The 20,559-nt window shown below is 48.9% G+C and overlaps 1 protein-coding gene across 1 annotated transcript; it reads right to left on the reverse strand.

Annotated features, from left to right (window-relative positions):
• Positions 1-669: 669 nt before the first annotated feature.
• On the reverse strand, positions 670-19,784 carry LOC146839207 (uncharacterized). The gene is made up of 3 exons (XM_085600017.1): positions 19,691-19,784; positions 8,350-8,853; positions 670-1,163 (listed from the first exon to the last, which is right to left on the reverse strand). The coding sequence occupies exons 1-3, from the start codon at positions 19,782-19,784 to the stop codon at positions 670-672; spliced, it is 1,092 nt and encodes a 363-aa protein (XP_085456143.1).
• Between the last annotated feature and the right edge of the window lie 775 nt (positions 19,785-20,559).

The following is a 20,559-nucleotide window of genomic DNA, read 5'->3' on the forward strand; positions in this document are numbered from 1 at the left end:
TCCTGCACAAAAACAATAATTCCCCCAACGCAGACACCCTTGCAACGTGGCGCTTGGCAGTCACTTTAGTGCCAGTGCAGGGAAAGAAGACAGGGATGAGCTGTATCTGATCAACAAGGCAGATTCCTGCCCTTTCCTTTTCTCGGAAGGCAGTGCAGCAGGAAGGCTTGCAGCGCTGCCCTCCAGCAAAGCATTGGAAATGCCTTCAAGGGAATGTGATGGTGAGACGGGACTTTGAGAATGGATTGTTGCTGGGTTTTAGGGCAAGGGGCGGCTGCAAGAGATGAAGCAGGGTTGGTGTTGGCGATGTGCTGTTGGATGTCCTAGTGTTGGACCCGGCCTCGTGGTGTGGCCCATCCAGACCCGTAGCGACACCAGACTGACCTCTACACCCCACACGACCCTGATGTGCTGTTGGATGTCCTAGGTTTATGGACTGAAGACGAGGTCAATGGGAGTGCACTTTTCTGGGTCTGGCAGGAGGTTGATGCTGAGCTTGATTTTATGCCTTCTTTGGGCTCGAGGACCTGGTCAGCGGGCAGCACATTCACAAGTAAGGAGCGAAGCTTCGGAGATGTGAGAGCTCCACCTAAGGTCTTGCAGAGCAGAGGGCATGGAGGCAGAGGACAGGGATTGCCACACACTGCAGAGCTGCAGGAAGGCGCTGACTTAGGACGCTGCAGCCTTCTTCAGCCTACGGTTAGCCTCGTCCAGCTTTTGTATGACGGTTTGTAATTTATGAGAGATCAGGAAGGAGTAATCTGTGCTACCTTCAACCAGGGGGCGTAAAGCCACTCCAATCTCATTCAAGACTCCCAGCAGACCGTCAAGCACTTCACTGAGCCCCAGGGACATGTTGGCCGCACTGGTCTTGGCGGCCACAGTGCTCAGCACACTGGTGCATTTACTCAACAAGATGAGGAAGGTGTTCCAGGTTTTATGCAGTGCCCTCTCCGAGCTTAGATCCTGTTGGAGGACTTGAATTGCTGCCGTGTTAGCCGGAATGGTCTCTTCGATGGAACGGATTTCTGTCTCAGAGGCTAGAATCTGAGAGTCAAATTTATCCACAACGTTCTTGTGTGTTCTCCTCAATGTTCTGGCTGCTTGTAGTTCATTCACTGCTTTTTGCTGAGCTTCCTTTGCTCTACTGATTATGATATTACCTAACAGAATGGGAAAAAAGACGACATGTTTATGGGTGCACCGCAACACTGAGGTGTGTAAAGACACAGACAAAGACATTCAGAGAGTATTCAGACCCTGCACCTACCAGAGGGCAAAGCATGGCATTGCAATCGTTGAACATTTGGATATGAGGCACCTTTTAAAAATGATTTCATGTTCTGCTACTAGGATAGCATGCTAGCTAATAATATTAGCTCTGGGTAGATCTTTGGGTAATTCTGAGTTACTCCTGTTATGCAGAATTACTGATAAATTCTGCCACTCTGATGGCTAAAATAATCTGCAGTGGTTGGTTTCTAAACCGGGTAGGAAGAAGGAGCGGTCTCTCTATGTTTAAGGTGGAAGTTTATTCTGCAATGTTTTTTAAACATAGAGGGACCTGTCTGGCTGTAAGGGTGTATTTTGCTTTAAGAAAATAGTGCCACTCTGCCCCGTCCGAATTCCACAGAATCTCACAGAATTTTAATGGAATTCTGTGGGATCAAACTCTGCCAATTCTGCCCGCTGCTTGTTATTATATGGAAAAAACTATCAAATCCTTGAAAGCCTACCACTCACTGGTGTTGTCCCTGTCTAGTTTTAGCCAGCCTGCCACCACCAGACATGTTTCTGGACCCCTGGGAAGAGAGTAGGAGCTCCCAGATCCAGAGACAATGGCTGCTTTGAGCAGAGGTTGTCACTCCTTCCCCCTGCAGGATCAGCCTCTGCAGAAGAGGAAACTTCAAAGGACATGCCACCTTTGAATCCCGAACCCAGCCCTCTGCTGCTCGAAGTAGATGGCGATCCCCAGTCTTGCTCCACTGTTGGTGGGAAAATTAGGTAAAGTAGGAGGTGGGTCTACCTTCACCCTGTACAACCCCTCAGGTCAGACAGGCAAGGTAGACCCTACTTTTCACCATCTGTCAACTTAAGATTGGAGAAAGTAGCTTATTAGGAGTCGGGGTGTGCCGACCCCCTAATGGGGTGAGCATAAAGAGGGTGTAGGCACCCTACAGTTAGGCAGCCCATTAGCTACTACCTGGCTCTCCTAAAAACACCCCTAAATTCAGCATTCAGGCGGCTCCCCGAGAAACTGACTTCAAATATGACAGACCTATAAAAGGCAATGGAAGAAGATCTCTGAGGGACCAGGAACTGAGTCCTACTGCAGAAGAAACCGGCGCAGATCCCTGCCAACTGCAAGCAGACTTGACAACTGGGAATTGCTCCTCTTCCTGAAGCCTGCAAGGCCTCCAAGAAACCTCAGAGCCCATGCAGACTTTGTAAACTGCCAAGATCCTCCTTTTGGCCTAGGACTCTTGGCCCCGGCATCTGCCAGTGAAGCAACCCCCGTGGTTGAGGACTGGCACACTCTGTGCTCATGCAACTCACCACTGGGAAAGAAACATTGCAGCTTCCCAGGCCTGTTTGTTTACCAGTCCGGTGGAATTGACCCTGTACACCTCCATCACCTTGAGGAATCCTCTCAGCCTGAGGACCAATGCTGCAAACAGCCTTGCTCCAGAGAGCCGTATCCTCTTGCCAAGGACTTTGATGGCATTCAGCTGCAACGTTGGCAGGACGGCCGACTCCGTGATGGCCTGCTCTGTATCACACCTGTGGCCCGTCGGTGCTGGTGAACTTTGAAACTCCTCAGTGGAGTCCTCCTTCCAGTGACCTCTAGGCATCTGAACAGGCAGCCCTCTGCCCTCCAAATCTACACCAGCCGCCCAGCAACCACGACCTCTGAGTTGATGGTGTTCGGCATCCAGAGACCTACAGTGACCTGCTGCCGGCACCCGCGACGGCAACTGTGTGATGGTCTACTGAACTCAATTCATGCCATACTCTTCCACTGCTTTCTCCGACGACTGCAATGGTAAATATCTGAGGATATCAACCAGTGAGTGGCTAGATACTGAAAGCGCGGCATATTGTGACCTGCATTGCATTTCTCTCCATAATTAAAAGTCTACAAGTATTTATTTAAGTTGCTTGAACTGTATAAAAAATATTTCCGATATGAAGTCTTGCTTCTCAAAAACATATATAAAGAATCTTTTTATTTATCCTTCAGTATGTGTCGCATTTATTGCCTCTGCTTAACACTGTCCTCTGATGAGAATAACTGCTCGCCCACACTACCACAAAAAGGGAGTTAGTATTAGCTGCTTGTTTCCTCCGTCTTCCTTGACATGACCCCTTCATTGGACATGAACGATGCACATTGCAGAAACATCTGTAAGTGCTACGACATCAGAATGGGCACAAGTTGTAAGAGTGAATATCTCAGACAACTGTTAGCTCAGTCTGAGAAAGATGACCCAGATATGGTGTCCCAATCTAAGGATGATGACATTATCACTGATAATGATGCTGAGAGTGGACATGAGTCAGTCCCCTCAGAAACAGGTGAGGTCCCCTCAGGTGGAGAACCTCCAGGTAAAACCATTGGTCAAGAGACTGAGGGCCTCATTTATGAGAAGTGACGCATCGCTGCGTGAAAACAGTGATGCGTCACTTCTCAGTGCGCCCTCGTCGCGACACGATGAATGCGTCATGCTAACTGTCAGACGCATCATGTCGCAAGGAATGACAGATACGTCTGTATTTCTGACATATCTGTCGGCATAAAACTGACACATTGCTGGAGTTGTGTCGGAAGCGTGACAGAGCTCCAGCAATGATCCTTTCATATGGGGCAAGCCCCATGTGAACGGGCCTGTGTTGGGCAAACACCTGCCATGAGGCAGGCATAAGGCTTTCATGCAGTGGCGTCCTAGAAGTGGCGCACGGAAATCTTATATCTTCTACGAGGCTTGGATGCGGGGGCATGCCCACCATGCATATATTATACCTGACTCAGGTATAATGTAGCGCAGAGGTTTAGAAAGTGACGCATCTGCCTAGAAGCGTCACTAGTCAATAAGGCGCAACATGGTGCATTTTTACGCCGCCGGTGCGTCACAGAAGTGACACACCAGCGGCGCAGAGGTGTTGCAAGGGCTCATAAATGAGCCCTGAGTTTAGAAACTCAGCTCCTCGAAATAGAAATACAAAAGGAAGTAAATGGGCTCGGACCGATCTCTGGTGACAGCATACAAGTAAATAGTGAGAGAGAAATCTTTTAACCTAAAACTCCCCAAAGTAGATATCCCCTATATACAGAGGGTGATGATATCACCAAATGGTTCACTGCTTTTGAGAGAGCTTGTGTATTGGGAAGTAGAAAAAAACCTTCTCACACTGTTCTCAGGAAAATGTCAGGATAGACTCTTGACATTGAATGAGGCCGATGTCAAGACCTTTGAGCTCCTGAAGTGTGCCCTGACAAAGGTCTTTGGCCTCACCACTGTAGAGTATAGAATATGTTTCTGGGAGAGTCAGTTCTGTGTCAAATTTGTTGACTTTTCAGTAAAAACACTTGATGGTTGGTTACAGGTAACAATATGAAAGACTAAAAAGGCTTTACAATTTAATTATGAAGGAGCCTACTTTCTCCTCTAGAGTTGGGGAAGAAATCAAACCACTGGATCAAAACTAGCATGACCAGAACCACCATTGGGGGGGGAGACCAAAGAGGGAGGCCAGAAAGCCCCCACCCAGGTAAAAAGGGTAATCCTATGAACAAAGAGTCTTCTACATCAGGGCCCCAAAAATCTGTTCAGAAGGTTGGGCCCAGAGACAATTCACAGCCAAGGGGTGTACCAGGGGAAGAATTGGGATCCTTAGAAGGTTTGGTGTCAGGGCTGTTGGTCCTTTGGGCACCAATCTGGACACCCTGACCGTAAAAACAAGAAATATGCCTCAATTCTTGTGCAGTAAATGCAGCAGCCACTCTTACGATGGGATATCAGAAGAAAGTCAGAGAGCTCACTGAGGTATGAGGACTGAGCCAATGACATAAAAGGATACAGACAGCATCCTGCTGTTAATGGGGCTAGGGTGGAAGGACTGCGAGACACAGGTGCTCGTATCACCACCCTGACTCAGAATCTAGTGTCCCCTGATTTATTTATTTACGGATTTATATAGCGCATAGCTGCCCCAGTCACGGGGCGTCCCAGCGCTTCCCAAAGAACAAGTGCCAAAGACTACTCCAACCGACACAAACCAGATTACGCCGGGAAAAGCCAGGTCTTTAAAGCTTTTCGAAATATCAAATGATTCTGCAATCCTCTGATAGAGATCGGGAGGGAATTCCACAGGTGGGCTGCCTTGACCCTAAAAGAACATCCACCAGCTCTGACTCTTTGAAAACAAGGGGTACAGGCCAAACCCGAGTTGGCGGAGCGAAGGGGGCGATTCGGGATATACTGAACTAACAGGTCCCTTAAAATCAGAGGGCCTTGTTGTGTTAGAATTTTATGGGCTAGACACAAGGACTTAAACTGAATTCTTTTTGCTGTAGGCAGCCAATGCAACTTTGGTAAAAGATTAGATACCGAGCAGGACTTATAAAGTGCCAACAGCGTGATCATTGCATGCATGGAAGGTCCCATCCAGTCACAAACGTTGACAATGTGACGACAAACCATCCCATGGCAATGGTGTCCTTTGACTGGGATGAGGGGGTTTGCTGGTAGGTAAGAGAAAGCAGTCTCTCTGACACTCCCAGTTTGCTTGGTATTGATCTGGGAGCACTGAGGATCCTTGGAATCACACACTGGGCGTGTACAAAAAACTGTGCACAGAGCAGAGCTTAGAGTGCAAAATAGGTGCTGGAGTCTGTAAGAATGACCCAGCCCTCCGAGAAGAAAGGCAGGAAGAGTGGGGAACCAGCTTCTGAACAGACACCGGACGTCTCTACTCGGGGAGACGAAGAGTCAGCCCCAGAACGAACTAAGGCACAGGAGGTGGGGCCTTACCAGCCTGAGCTCTTGGGCCCAGGGAGACCCTTTAGGGAAGATCTGTGCCTGGGGCTTAGGATCTGCCCCACTCTTGAAAGCCTGCAACAGCCTCGGCACAGGAAAGTGGAGATGTCAGTGGTTCCCACAAAACCTGGTGAGAGGAGGCGACTCCTTACACTGAGGCCACAGCGTCCAGCAGTAACGGTGGCATGACTGCCTGCTCCATGATGGTCTGCTCTGCATCACACCCGTGGCCCGTCCGCTGACAGTGAACTTTAAAAATCCTTTGTGAAGCCCTCATTCCAGTGACCGGGAGGGCATTTGAGCCGGTGGTCCGCCGCCATCCACATTAGACCAGCTGTCCAGCCGCCAAGACCGCTGGCTTGGCTGTGTTTGGCATCCATAGACCTACCCTGACCTGCTGCCGGCGACCACGATGGTAACTGTTTTGGCGGTCTACTGCGTTCAAGCTGTACGTTTCCATTGCTTTCTCTGACGGCAGCAATAATAAATAATAAATATCTGATGGTATCGACTGCCAAGTGCCTAGGTGCTGAAAGTGCTGCATTTTTTGAACTGCGCTGCATTTCTCACCGTAATTAAAGTCTACAAATTATTTATTGAAGTAATTGAAGCTGTATAAAGTATATTTCCAATTTGAACTCTTGCTTCTCAAAAAACATATATACAGAATCATGTTAATTTTATTCAAAATTGATTTTGGATGTCTTTTTGAGTGTTTGTCTAATTGAGTACAACACATGCTTAACACTGTCCTCTGGTAAGCCTAACAGCTTGCCCAGACTATCTGGAAAAGACAGTTAGTATCTGCTTGTTGCTCTTTCTTTCTCTGAGGATATCTTGCACTCTCTACATCGTGCACTTCATTTTAGTTCCCTTTACAGAGAGGCAGAATATTACAATTTACAAAACTTATAGGCAAATCAGGGTAACAAGCAAAAAAGGTGAAATGAACTGCATTGCGTAAAATGAATAGAGCAGAAATGCTTCATATTTACAAAGATATAGATCATCCATGCTCTCTTCTTGAGCTGGTGCACGGTGTGCAGCTTAGAGCCAATGCGGACACCCGTGCAGCACGGTGCGAGGGTGCCTGCGTTACAGGCAGGATTGATTTTGTGCAGAAAGGGTCACCTTCTTGCACAAAAACAATCCTTAGAGGTATTTTCCTCTTTCTCGGTGGGCTGCATAATGCAGCACAGCTGAAAAGAGGAAATTAAGACATTTCTCCTTGTCACACCTCACTTGGGAAAGTGTAATATTCTGATGCAATCCCAGTAAATATGGGATAGTGTAAAAATGTATAGCTGGATCCATGGAATGCCTTTTCAATTCAGAGTAATGAAAGGAAATGATTTAGGCTAAGCCATGCGGAGCCACTCAAGGCGGGCTCGCATAGCACATCCCATTTAAAGGCTTGCGTTGTATTCTATTGCCTAGAGAGTTGGTATTTGTCCACTATGTGTGTGTGCATGTGTGTGTATGTCTGTGTTTGTGAGTTGTCTTTCCAGCTGAGCCTCTTTAAGTTTATGCATGTGTGTGAGCATGGTGAGTTGTTGTGAATGTGACTTCCAGAGTGATGTACCCGTATATGTGAATGTGCGTGTCTTCCAGAGTGTGGTGTGTGGGTGTGTGTGTGTTAGAAACCAGGGCCAGATTTGCACAGATTTTGCATTAGTTTGTGTTGCTTTTCAAACACAAACCCGGATCAAAATCCAGGATGACATTTATAAACTAAAGCAAATGACAAGTTGTGTTGACATATGACCGAAAGCTATGCTTCAAATGTGTTCAATGCATGGTGCATGGGCATTCCTGTGCATCCACCCATGGATTCTGAAGCAAATTTATATCTATCAAGACTTCTATACATGGGTTCCCCCTTCCAGAGGCTGGCATAATGAGAACATTGTTTTTATGTTTCCTCCTCTCTACCTCTCTGCATGTGTGCGGTATTCCGCAGCACGCATGAACAGAGGAAGTTGCATTAAAACATAGTTTTTGTGCAGGAAAGAAATCCTTTCTACACAAAACTATCCTGCCCACAGCTCACTTGCCCTCATCCTAGGGCGCAAGGGTACCTGCCTGAAGTCATGGCTGCAGAAAGTGTGCCAGCACATGGAGAGAGCGTTACTGTGCCAACCCTTTGTAGCTATGGCACCTTTCAGCTCTCGCCAGTTGAACCATTGTTTGCTGCCCTGTGCTGCATAAAGTCTTTGACATGTTGGCCCTCGTGTGTATGTGGGTTTTGTGTGGGACTGAGTGGTCTGAATGTGGGTGTGGCATTTCACTATGAGCCAAGAGTGATATATACCTATTATTGGTCCAACAAAAGGGATGAAGATCAGGCCGATGCCCCTCTTCCTCTCTGCCAGTCCATCGTACCATGCTTTCGTCGCTCGGTCTATAATGTCAGTCGCATTCTTCAGGTCTTTCTTTGCAGCTTGCAGTTGGCTGGCGAGGGACTCCTGACCCTGCTGTCCAGAGAGTAGCACTGTAAGGGCCTGCTTCTTCTCTTCTAGCGCCTTCTGTTCCTCATTCAAGCCGTTGATCTTGTCTAAATGCGCTTGTATGTTCGCGCTCAATGATATCACTTGTGCCAGGGAGGACTGCTCGGCCTTGGATAGACTTTTGTGCGACAACTCTAGGAGTTGGCGAACATTTGGAATGACTTGCGGCAGGCCGGTGCTGTTCAGCAAGATTTCAGCAACAGACGTCAAGGAATTTAAGCCTTCCACAAAGGGCGGCAGAACAGCCTGTTTGTAGGTATTTTCGGAAACAGGAATGACTCCCAAAATGTGACTTGGAAACACTGTACCTTAAAGGGGAGAAGAGAAGAACAAAGGTTAGAGAGGTATTCAGGCGGAGGTAGTCGTGTTTTTCAATATTTGTGGATCGGAAGGATGCTCTATAGCTTGACAACATTTTACAACTAACAAGGCTAAGATGCAGGGGGATCCGTGTGGATCTGGGACTGGCAGCCATGCAATCAATCATGGGTTTGTAAAGCGCAGCTACTCATGCGTCTCAGGGCACTGTGGGGCGGCTCCGTTTGGTTCTGGGTCATCTGAAGAGCCAGGTCTTGAGGTCATGTCTGACCTGGAGCAGTGTAGGGCTTTGCCCGAGGTGGAGGGGGAGGTCGTTTCAGGTCAGGACTGCGAGGTAGGAGAAGGACTTACCACCCGTTCTGCTCTTATAGATGTGTGGAATGGTGGCCAGAGAGAGGTTGGCTGATCAGAGGTCTATCTTGGCGGCATGGAAGGAGAGGAGGTTCATTAAGTATGCTGGCCCAATGTTCTGGAGGGCCTTTTGTGCGTGCGTGCGGAGCTTGAAGGTTATTCTTCTTTTGATGGGAGCCAGTAGAGGTCACGGAGGTGTTGGGTGATGTGGTTGTCACGGGGGCTGTCTAGGATCAGTATGGCTGCAGCATCTGGCATGTCTGGAACTTACAAAATAATTTGTTGATTCTGGCGTCGAGGGCATTGCTATAGTCCAGTCTGCTAGTGATAAGGGTGTGCGTGACCATTTTTCTGGATTTGGAGGGAATCCATATGAAAGATTTTCGGAGTATGCGGAGGGTGTTGAAGCAGGTCGAGCATACAGCTTTGATCTGGTGGTTCATCGTGTGTGATGAGTCCAGTATAATGCCGAGGTTTTGTGCATGGTCTGTCGTGGGGAGGGTGAGGGGGGTTTCTAAAGGCGAGGGGCCACCAGGCATAATACCATGCAGAGAGGGTGGAGCCAAGGATGAGGACTTCTGTTTTCTCTGAGTTGAGTTTCAGGCAGCTCTTCTTCACCCAGGTTGCTACAGCTTTCATCACTTCTTGGAGGTAGTGCCTGGTGATGTTAGGTTCCTTGGTGAGGGAGAGGATGAGCTGGGTTTTGTCGGCATAGGAGATGATGTTGAGCTCATGGGATACTTCACATCTAGTCTCTGTCGGTTCTGAGAGGTAGGTCAGGAGTCTGATTCGGAGAGTTCTGCCTGTGAGAAATGAGCGTGTCCCGTCTAGGGCCTTTCTTCAGATGCTAGCGTTGTTGAGTCTGGTGGCTAGAGTGCAGTGGGAGACGGAGTCAAAGGCAGCTGAGAGGTCCAGGAAGATGAGGGCTGCCGTTTGGCCCTGGTAGAGGAGGACGCAGATGTCATCGATGGAGGCGGGTAGGGCGATCTCTGGACTGTGGTTGCTGCGAAATCCAGTTTGGGAGATGTCCAGGACCTTGATGGCTTCAACTAAGTTTGCTAACTGGGTGCTGACGCCTTTTCGATGACATTGGCTGCGAATAGAAGCAGTGAGAAGGGCCTGATGTTCTTGTGGTCTGTCGTGTTTGCAGAGAAGGGGGTTGAATTTGGCATGATTCCAGTTGTCAGTGAATGCGGCGTCTCTAGTGAGCAGTTGATCGTCCGGCATGGTTTGGGTGCAATGGACTTGGTGGCCCTGTGGAAGATGTGGGGGGCAGTGTTGTGAGGATGCTCCAGAGAGGTAGTCATCATCGTCGTGAGCGGGTGTTAGGTTTTAAATTCCCCTTTTTATTGTGCATTTATACATATTATGTAGGTTAGCATTATGTGGCTAAATAGACGCCATTTGTATTAGCACTATGAAACCCACTGAGTTATCCTTGCGGCATGTAAGCTTCGTTGGCTTGTGTGCCTCCATCTTGTAATTTACGACTACAAGAAGTCTGTTTAGGTCGCATCCACGCTAGGCCCCATTTTGCTTTTTGCTTGCTTCAACAGAACTGTAAAACTGTATACTGTTATTATTCTTTCTCTGCTGTCCAAGGTTGAACTCTGATTTGCTTATGAATAGATGTTCTTTTCGTACATTCCTTTCTGTATGTGTATTTCTGCTCCTACGTTAAGAGACGTTGAGGCCCAGCACATTGGCCTTGGAGTACTGATAACGCACCCGTCTGGCAGGTGTTAGCTCATCTCTCTGTACCTCCTTTGTTCATGCCCGGCTCAGGCCTGTACTTTTCCACAAGAGGCGTGGCTGAAGCCCCCAGAAGGGTTTATCATGTATTAGCACTCCTTGGGGAGTTAGTCCCACTCGGCAACCATCTTAGGGTGAAGGCCTGACCTGGGGCTCCTCTGCGGAGCATATATTCGATAAAGTTTTTCATTCTCTACTGTCCGACCGACTCTTCATTTGGGAAGGCGTAGCAGGTGGATGTGGAAATAATTTGTGGGGCCCTAGAGTGGCCCCGTCCTTCACAGGATCCAACTTAGTATGGTCTGTTGGGTGGGGTCGCTGGGGGTGGGGGCCGAAGAGGTCAGAGGTCTTGGTTGTTGATTTTTTCTTAGAGCATCACAATCTTGAGGTGAAAAAAGGTCTTGGAAGGGTGGGACGTCTGTTGTTCCTGGATGATGGAGAGGAGTTCTTTGGAGTTGTGGGTGTTGGTGAGGATTCTGTCTTGGAGGAAGTCCTTCTTTGTGATTTCATGAGTTGGTGGGGTGCTGTGCTGGCTGTTCTATAGGCGGTGCGTGTTTTAAGGGGTTTTGCTGTTTCTCCATTTCTTTTCAAGTCATTGGCAGGAACGCTTGGTTTCTTAGAATGGAGGGGTGAACCAGCTTGCTTTCTTTTTGTGTTGTCCTGTAGCTTCTTGAGGGGGCGAGGGTGTCGGCATGGTTAGTGATACAGCAGCGGCGGTTACTTGCCGCGGTGTTGGTTTCTTGCGTCATTGGAGGTGTTGGAGGTGTAGTGCTGGTGAAGGTGAGCTGTTCTTCGGTGACTTTGTTCCAGCTTCTGCGGGAGAGGCGGAGCGTGCTTGTGTACGGTGGGTTTTCTATAGGAGAAATGGATGCAGTGCTGGTCCTTCCAAGGAGGTTCCATGGTGTGGCTGTAGGAAATGCTGTTTCCTCCTGCGAGGACGGGGTTAAGTGTGTGTCCTGCTGTGTGCTTGGGGGCGGTGACAAGTTACTTCAGTCCTATGTTGGCAAGGATCTCTAGGAGGGCGGTGGTGTCGGGGTTTTCGTGGATGTCCAGGTGGAAGTTTAGATCTCAGAGTAGTATGTAGTCTATGGAGGCGAGGGTGTGGGGTGCAATGAAGTCGGCAATGGTGTCTGTGAAAGGAGCACGGAGGCCATGCAGCCTGTAGATGAGGGTTCTGGGGAGAGACGTTTAGGGGTTGGTCTGGATCTGGAGATGGAGATGTTCCATGGGGGTTGCAGCGTCGTCCAGGTCTGTGGTTGTCATGGGGAGGGAGCTTTTGTGAACGATGGCAATGCCTCCTCCTGGGCAGGTGGGACGGTCATTCCTCGGGATCTTGTTTCCGTCAGAAATGGCAGCTGCGATGTCGGGCACAAAGCTGACGTTGGTCCGAGTTTCTGTGAGGTAGGCGACGTCAGGTGTGTGGTGGTTGAAGAGGTCATAAATTTCTATGGCGTGCCTGTGTAGGGAGCGCACATTGAGGAGGATGCAGTTTAGTGGTTTGTTTGCAGTGGTGTCCGGTAGGCTGGGGGCTGCTGCTGGAGTCCAGAGGTGGGTGAAGGTGTAGCAACAGTGTCGGCAGGAGATCGGGCCTTGGGTGTTGCTCGGCGTTGAGAGCTGGCAGTTGTTGCTGCCTCCGGGGTTGGAAGCGCAGAGGGTGCTGGGGTCGTAATGAAGGTAGGTAGGGGGACCAGGGTCCCTGGCGCTGGTCGCGGTCGAGTCAAGAATGCGCGCAGAAGTGCTTGCCTTTGGCACGCCTTCACATGCCAGTGGCGTACCTGCTGAGGTCGGCCGCCATTAAGTAGGGGCTGGGAGGAGGGTAGTCAGCTGGCAGGTGGGAGCAGGAAGGACACATTGGAGGTGGGAGGGGCAGTGGGTGCAACAGCGACAGGGAGAGCAAAAAAGAGAGGTCATAGAAAAAAGCGGAACATTAGATGGGCAGAGTGCTCTCCCACTGGACCCCGGGGATGAGGTGCAGGCAGGAGTCTGAGGGTAGAGGAGGGCCTTGAACCTACTGCAGAACGAGAGCTCAGGGCTCAGAGGGCAGCACTTAACATTGGAGCTGCGTGGGGGAGAGCAGTCACACTGACCAGGTGGTATTGCAAAGCCAGATCCATTTACCCTCAGTAAAATGTGCAAACTTTTTCTTGGTGCCGACACCAGGGCACTTTCAGCAGAGTGGGAAGTTATGTGCTTTCAATTCAGAGCATTAACCTGCAGGGAGTAAGCAAAGCCTCTTGATTTCAGTTCCAGCTGGGGCCCCACATAAATGCCTCAATTAAGAGGTCAAATTGAAAAAGAACCGAGGATGGACGGAATGCTGAATTAATCAAACATTCACTCCCATTCACAGATCTGGGTTAAATCCATTGTTTTGAAATTTACACCTGATAAATGTTGTAGGATGGTTAGGAAGGGATGGGGACCACCTCCAATATGAGTAGGGGCTCCTGGGAAACACATACTGAATTAAAATAAATAAATGCAAAACAAATCTATCATATGCAAAACAAATGTTCTGTGTTTGAAGTCCAGGGTAGGCTCAGAAAACACATTTTTAAGCATGTTGCCTAATTTTAGTTTTTTATCAGTTCACACATTATATCAAATTTTTGCATGGGAGGACTCTAAAAAAAATCAAGCAGGTCGCAGTAAACCGGATGTGCAATAGATTTGCTCAGAATGCTCATTGTGTCAAACTCTTTTACAAATAAGGCCCAGATTTACTAAAAATGTAACCTCATTTTTTGATGCAGTCCTGACACTAAGGGGCCGATTACGATGTCGGTCATGAAGGCTCCGACAGACAGCCAGATTCTACTCTACCGTGTTGTAGCCCTTCCAACCGACTCGGTTGGTTTACATTCCGATAGACCAATTACAATGTTCGCAGTCAGAAGGTAAACTGTGCAGTTATTCTGAATCAGTTCCGACCTGCTCTCGGAGTATCTATGTCGGTCGGATCTGCATTGTACACTCCAATGGACAGCGTTTCCGACCTCGGGATTACGATGTCGATTTCCAGCAGCCTTTCCGAGTCAGCCTGGCCGACACGAAAAAGCAGTCAGAAAGTGAATTTGGGGACCCCTAGCAGGGCCACCTTCATCCTGCAGCCTCCTGTTGGTGGCCGAGGGGGTACCTAAGGGACCCCCCTGTGAAACCATGCATTGCGTGGCAGACACCATGGGGTGTCTGCGACAGGGTGCAATGTTTTCCCCACACCTCCCATTTCCCCACTGGAGCCTGTGTTATGGCCAGTTGTCAGGCAGAACACGAGCTCCCATAGGAAACAATGGTAATCCGACTGAACAGGGTTTGGTCGCATCATAATCGGTCAGGCGGAACCGCGAGTCGGTAAGTCTTGATTCCAAGATAGTGTTGGGCGGAAAGATTCCGACCAACATCGTAATCGGCCCCGTAGTCGTTTTTGGGATGTACAAAGCCACTCAAATGAGATTTGCATGTTTTTGTAATAAAACGTAATGGAAACCATCACATTATACTGCCTTTCATTAACTTGCATCAGGTAGAAGTCACATGGATAAAACACGGGCATTTCGATGAAGTGTGATGTAAACCTATATGTACCAAGACTTGTTAACATGAGTTTGTGCTAAAATGGTACTCCTACCTGTGGCTGGCTGTTAGATTTGAGGGTCTCTAGTTGGCAGCGGTAGGTACCTTTGACCAAATAGTGATGCTTGAGTCTAGTCAGGGTAAGGTGGCACACTCCTAAAATAACCCCCTGCTCATCCCCTTGGTAGCTTGGCACGAGCAGACAGGCTCATCTCAGAGGCAGTGTGTAAAGCATTTGTAAACACAAACAGTAGTATAGTGACAACACTACAAAGGGACACCACACAGGTTGTAGTATAAAAATAAGTATTATTTATATAGACTTATCACAAGATCACAAATGACAAAAATCCACAATACTGTACTCAAAAATGGAAGAAATAGCTTAGTTCTCTTTAGATGGTAAATGTGACACTTATGTTCAATGTACCATTGGATACTTAACGATATGCAAGAGTTGCAGGGAAGGTGATGCGTCAGTTCCTTACACGCAAGAGCGGAGATGCGTCAGTTCCTTACTCCAGGGAAGGTGATGTGTCAGTTCCCTACTGCTGCGTAGGGGGCGTTGATGTGTCGGTTCCTTACCAGAGGGAAGGTGATGCGTCGGTTTTTCTGCGCGTTGGGAGGTGATGCGTCGGTTTCTTACTGCGCTTCTGTGGCGATGTGGCTAGCAATGCTGTAATGCGATGAAGATCCAGTACAATGGGACAAAGATGGCGTCTTCTTCTTGATGCGACACGATGCGTACTCACCTGACGGCCGTGCGGCAACTCAAAGATACTTCTGAGCCGCGACAGGCCCTGCGACACGCTTCCCAGTGATGCGGCGGCGTCTGATGTGATGTCGATCCTCTTCTCCGGCATTGCGAGATGCTTTGGCAACGATCCAACGGTCCTGCGGTGACTCAACAATTCTTCTGAGCCGCGATGGGTCCTGCGACACACTTCCCGGTGATGCGGCAGCGTCTGGTGATGTGAGGCGCTGTGGTGGCCCTGCGGTGACTCAACGATTCTTCTGAGCCGCGACAGGCCATGCGACACGCTTCCTGGTGATGCAGTGGCATCTGATGCGACGGCGATCCTCTTCTCCAGCGATGCAAGGTGCTTTCGCGTTGTGAAGTACAGCGGCAGTTTGGCATCACGCTTCTTGCTCGTGAGTCGCGCTTCCAGCTCCTTGCGACACGCAGTCCCTCAGAAAGCCCAGCACAACTGCAGGCACTTCCAAAGAACTCTTGGGGAGCTGGTTGGTGAAGTCTGTTGTCCCTGAGACTTCAGCAGGAGGCAAGCTCTTATCCAAGCTCTTGGAGATCCTTCACAAGTTGAATAAAGTACACACAAAGTTCCTTTCTCCTCTCTGTGGCAGTCAGGCAACCACTGCAGGCCAATCCCTCAAGTCTCTCCTCAGTCTCTCTGGTTCCTTTCCTCAGCAAAGGTTTCTTCTTGTTTCCCAAAAGTGATCTAAAGTTCTGGGGTCTGGGTCCTCCTTTTTATACACAGCTTCTCTTTGTTCTATGAAGGCAGAGAGGACTTTGCCTAGTCCAAACCAGTTCTGGCTAGTCCTGGAGCACTTTGTTGACAAGACTCCTTATTTTCTTTCACAGTGCAGGGCAAAGACATCAGACGCACCACAGGAGGTGGATCCAGCATTGTGGAGGGAAGGCACAGCCCTATTCAGGTTCCAGGTGCAACTCCTCCCACCCATCTGCATGCAGATCTCTCTATTCAGCCCTGTGCTGACTCGCCCTGCCTCCTGGAATCCCCCAGCCCCTGTCACTCAAACTCCAGACAAGGAATACACAACCAAGCAGAGGCAGGCTTGGATGGTTAGACAAGAAAATACCTACTTTCTAAAAGTGATATTTTCAAACACAGAATGTTAAAACCAACTTCACTAAAAGATGTATTTCATCATTCTGAGTTCAGGCATACTAAACTCGAATTTCTACCTAGTTCCCTGAGTCAGTTAGGATTATAAGGTGTAATAATCAAACTGCCCATTCTTGCCTATGGGGAACAGGTAACCTTGCAATAGGGAAACATGAAAATGGCTGTAATTCACCATTAGGACATGCCACACACATCAGGGCTTGTCCTACCTTATACTTACAATGCGCCCTGCCCTTGGGCCTACCATAGGGGTGACTAATATGCAGAAAAGGGAAGGTTTAGGGACTGGCAAGTGGGTGCACTTGCCAGTCAGCATGGCAGTACCAGACTGTACACAGGCTCTGCAATGGCAGCCCTGAGACACACTTTTACAGGCCGCTTCTGTGTGTGGAACAACCAGTGCTGCGAGCCCACCAGCAGCACTTGGATTTACAAGCCCTGGGCACGCGTGGTGCACTGTACTAGGGTCTGACAGGTAAACCAAACCAGCCAATCCTGGAGTCACTAATCCATACATCAATTTACAATAGAGAGCATATGCACTTTAGCACTGATCAGCAGTGGTAAAGTGCCCAGAGTCATAAAACAGCCTACAACATGTCAGAAAAAGTACAGGAGGAAGGCGAAAAGTACAGGGAGGACCCTGCAAAAAGGGCCAAGTCCAACACTGGCATAACAAGGAGAAATATCTCTTTTTACTGCTTGGTACTTCCTTTTTGCACGTGTGGTATATTCCGCCGCACATATAAAATTATTAAATAGCGTCTGAAAGAAATGGGGGTCTCTAGTTGGCAATGGCTGGCCACTGTCCAAGTAGGGACCCTTCTTCCTAAGTCAGAGTAAACGGGCTACACCCTTGGATAACCCCTGCTCAACCCTGTGGTAACGTAGCACGAGCAGCTAGGCTTATCTCAGAGGCAGTGTGTGAAGCATTTATGACCATACACAGTAACACAGTGAGGAACACTACAAAAGGACACCACTCAAGTATTTATAAAAATAAGTATCTTTATATATAGACTTAACACAAGACCAATAACAGTAAAAATTCACAATACTAGAAAATTAGGGTTACTCTTAAAATGCTGCAAAAATAGTTCAAGGTGTGCAAAGAGGAGTTCAGTTCAAGGCAGTGGTCTCTGCGACCCTTTTACTCACAAAGTATCTGGATTCCGTAGCAAAGCAACACAAATGTCGCTAAGGAGCTTGTGACGCAACTCCAGCAATGCGCCGCATTTCCGACTGGAGATGCGTCACGCATCTGCCCATCCGAGTGCCACGGTGCGCCGCATTGTAAATGCGGCGCATCAGTGGTGGTGCACGGGTGGGCAGATGCGTCGCAACTCGTCTGGCGCATCTCTGCTGATTAGCAGAGATGCGCCAGAAGTCATAAATCTGCCCCTAAATCTTTGCTCCATTTACAACAAGTATAGAGCCCATATATAGGGTACACATGCCCCTAGCTTGCCTCTTTGGGCTGGATCTACAACCGCTTTTTGCAGTCGCAAACAGGAAATCGACCCGCTGGCGACCACAAAAAAGGCCGGTGGTATGTACAAATGCTATTTTCTGCGCGTAGGTGACTTGCAAAATAGTGTTTGCGAGTCGCTATTAGGAAGGGGTGTGCCATCGGTGTCCCTTCCTAATAGCATGTCAGAATTGTTTTACCACTGTTCTCGTCGCAAAACACTCGAAGTTTACTGCCTCCTTCAAGTAGGTGGTAAGCCACTCGCAAACAGGAAGGGGTCCCAAGAGGATCCCTCTCCTTTGTGAATGGGTGAGAAAATATTTTCAAGAGCTGGCAGTGGTTCCAGGGACCACTGCTTGCCCTCAAAAAATTAAAATATATTGTTTCATTTTTTTAAAAAAACTCATCTAGTTCTCCTTTAAGGAAAACGGACTGCATTTAAAAAAAAAGTTTGCAGGCCATTCCCAATGGGTCGCAAATTGCGGCCTCATAAATATTAACGAGGCAGATCCCTTGCGACAAAGCAACACCACTTAGCGATGTATTGCATAACAGGGAGTCCTCACACAGCCACTCCCAAACACTCACTCTCTCGCCACTGGTACGCGGTGCGACAGATATCAGGCAGGTCCATATGGGGTACGCACACAGCAGCGTAATGGGGTACAACTAATATCCAGCAGGTCAGTTGACAGTATAATGCAGACACCATGCTCCAAGCCCGCCTCACCCTTTCAGCGAACCCCCACTACACCACACCTATGGGTTGGAGAAGAACAGCCCTTCCCTGATACTAGGCCGATCATGGCCAGAGTCACACTTTGTCAGGGTCCCAGGGAAGAAAGTGGGGGAAGGTAGAAGGACTAACTAGGATGCATTGGACAACTGGGGGGTTTGGCCACCACTCTGGAAGTTCACCCACAGGATGCGGAGCAGAAGCGGGCTGAGGGCAATAGTCGCTCACTCAATGAATTCAACAGTATGCCTTCCAGCACCGCCCAGTTCTCAAAAGCACAGGGGTGGAGGTCACACAGTTGCTTTACCCACTTCCGACCACACTCGGAAGCGTTCTTTCAGACTACTCGATCACTCTCACTACCCAGGCCCGATATGGCAATAGAAGCTAGCAACATGAAGTCGTCAGGCGTGGTGAGGAGAGGACAGGTGGTCTGCCACTCTGACGGCTCAAAAGGAACAAATGATAAATGGGGGAAGAATCAGGGGAGCCTCTGGGAAGAAAGAGGCCCCCTGTCAGACGCACATCCTTTCAAGTAGCAACCAAGCAATCGGAGCACCATGTCTGTTGAGTGTTGATACGAGTCAAACCAGACAATTCCAGTCACACACAATGAAGTGTTGCATTCTCAGTATCCTCCTGGAAATGAGGCACAACATCTGGTGCACAATGATGCCGGTTGCACCAGATAATTCTGGTCACACACACACAGGCGCAAGTGTAGCAGGGCCGTATGAGGTAGAATGAGGCACTACTATGGGTACGCCCTCACCTCATGGGTCGAAACCTGTGAATCAAGCACCACATGCAATGAGCATGCAGTCAGCGTGTCACATGAGCAAGATGCAGCACAATGGACAAAGCCACACTAGATCCTACAACCAGTGTTTCTGCCAGGCGCGTGGCTAGGGGGGTGCGGTGAGGGCGGACCGCCCCAGGCGGCACTATATTTAGGGCGGCGCCGGCGCCGGTGTCACTATCACTAAACAAATGATAACGGCGCGCGCGGGTCAGTTTAACTGAAAGCAGCGCGCTGCGCACTGGCGCACTGGCGCACTGACCAACTTGGTTGTAGTGCTGAGTGCGCCAGTGCGTCAGCGCCTTCTGCTGCAATTGCATTCCACCTGGCATGATGATGACCGTCTTTATGACCATCTTTAATCTGCCCGCGGCGCCGCCCGGCGCGTATAGGTTGTTGACTGGTCCCATCCCAGCCTGCTCCAGGGCCGTCAATCTTGGAGAGCGCGCGCCAGCGCTACCAATGACGGCCCTGGGCTACATTTTTGCCCGGCCCTCGCGATGAGAACGTAGCGGTGACGCATCACGCGCTTCACCACTACGCACTCTCGTGAGGACCCAATTTGTGGCCTGGGGCAGTCTGGCTCTACTGTGTGGACGGTGGATAATTCGTTTTCTCTGCAGACAGTGCAGTAGTAGGTAAGAATGTGTGACTATTTTCTTTTTTTTGTAAAAATATGCGCAGGTCCAGCAGGACACCTACTTCGTGTGCGCTGCCGCTTCATTTAAACAGTGTTTTTATCATTATCATGGCCGATGCAGGACGACAATAAAAGATGCCCCAATAACGCTGGTGATTAATGATCCGCTGGAGAGCAATTATTTGTCTGTTGGTAGTTTTTAAGTGCAGATGAACTGTATTTTGTGTGGAAGCTCAGTGGGTTGCTGCCTTTGTCACAGAGATCCTTGTGTTACTTGCAGTTCAGAAGTTACAATCCTAATGTAGGACAGTGACCAATGAACTGTCACCAAAGAGCTGCAGACAAACATGAGTGGTATAGATTTGTTTTGTGATATAGTTAGAACTTCCTCAGTCTTTCATCATTCTAATGTTGCTAAAATGAGTATGTTTGGGCAGAGATACATTTTTATCAGTAAAGCTGACCCCCATGGAATACTCTTTTAAATCCTA

The sequence above is a fragment of the Triturus cristatus genome, chromosome 4_2 (genome assembly GCF_964204655.1).
Source record: "Triturus cristatus chromosome 4_2, aTriCri1.1, whole genome shotgun sequence".
Lineage (NCBI taxonomy): Eukaryota > Metazoa > Chordata > Amphibia > Caudata > Salamandridae > Triturus > Triturus cristatus.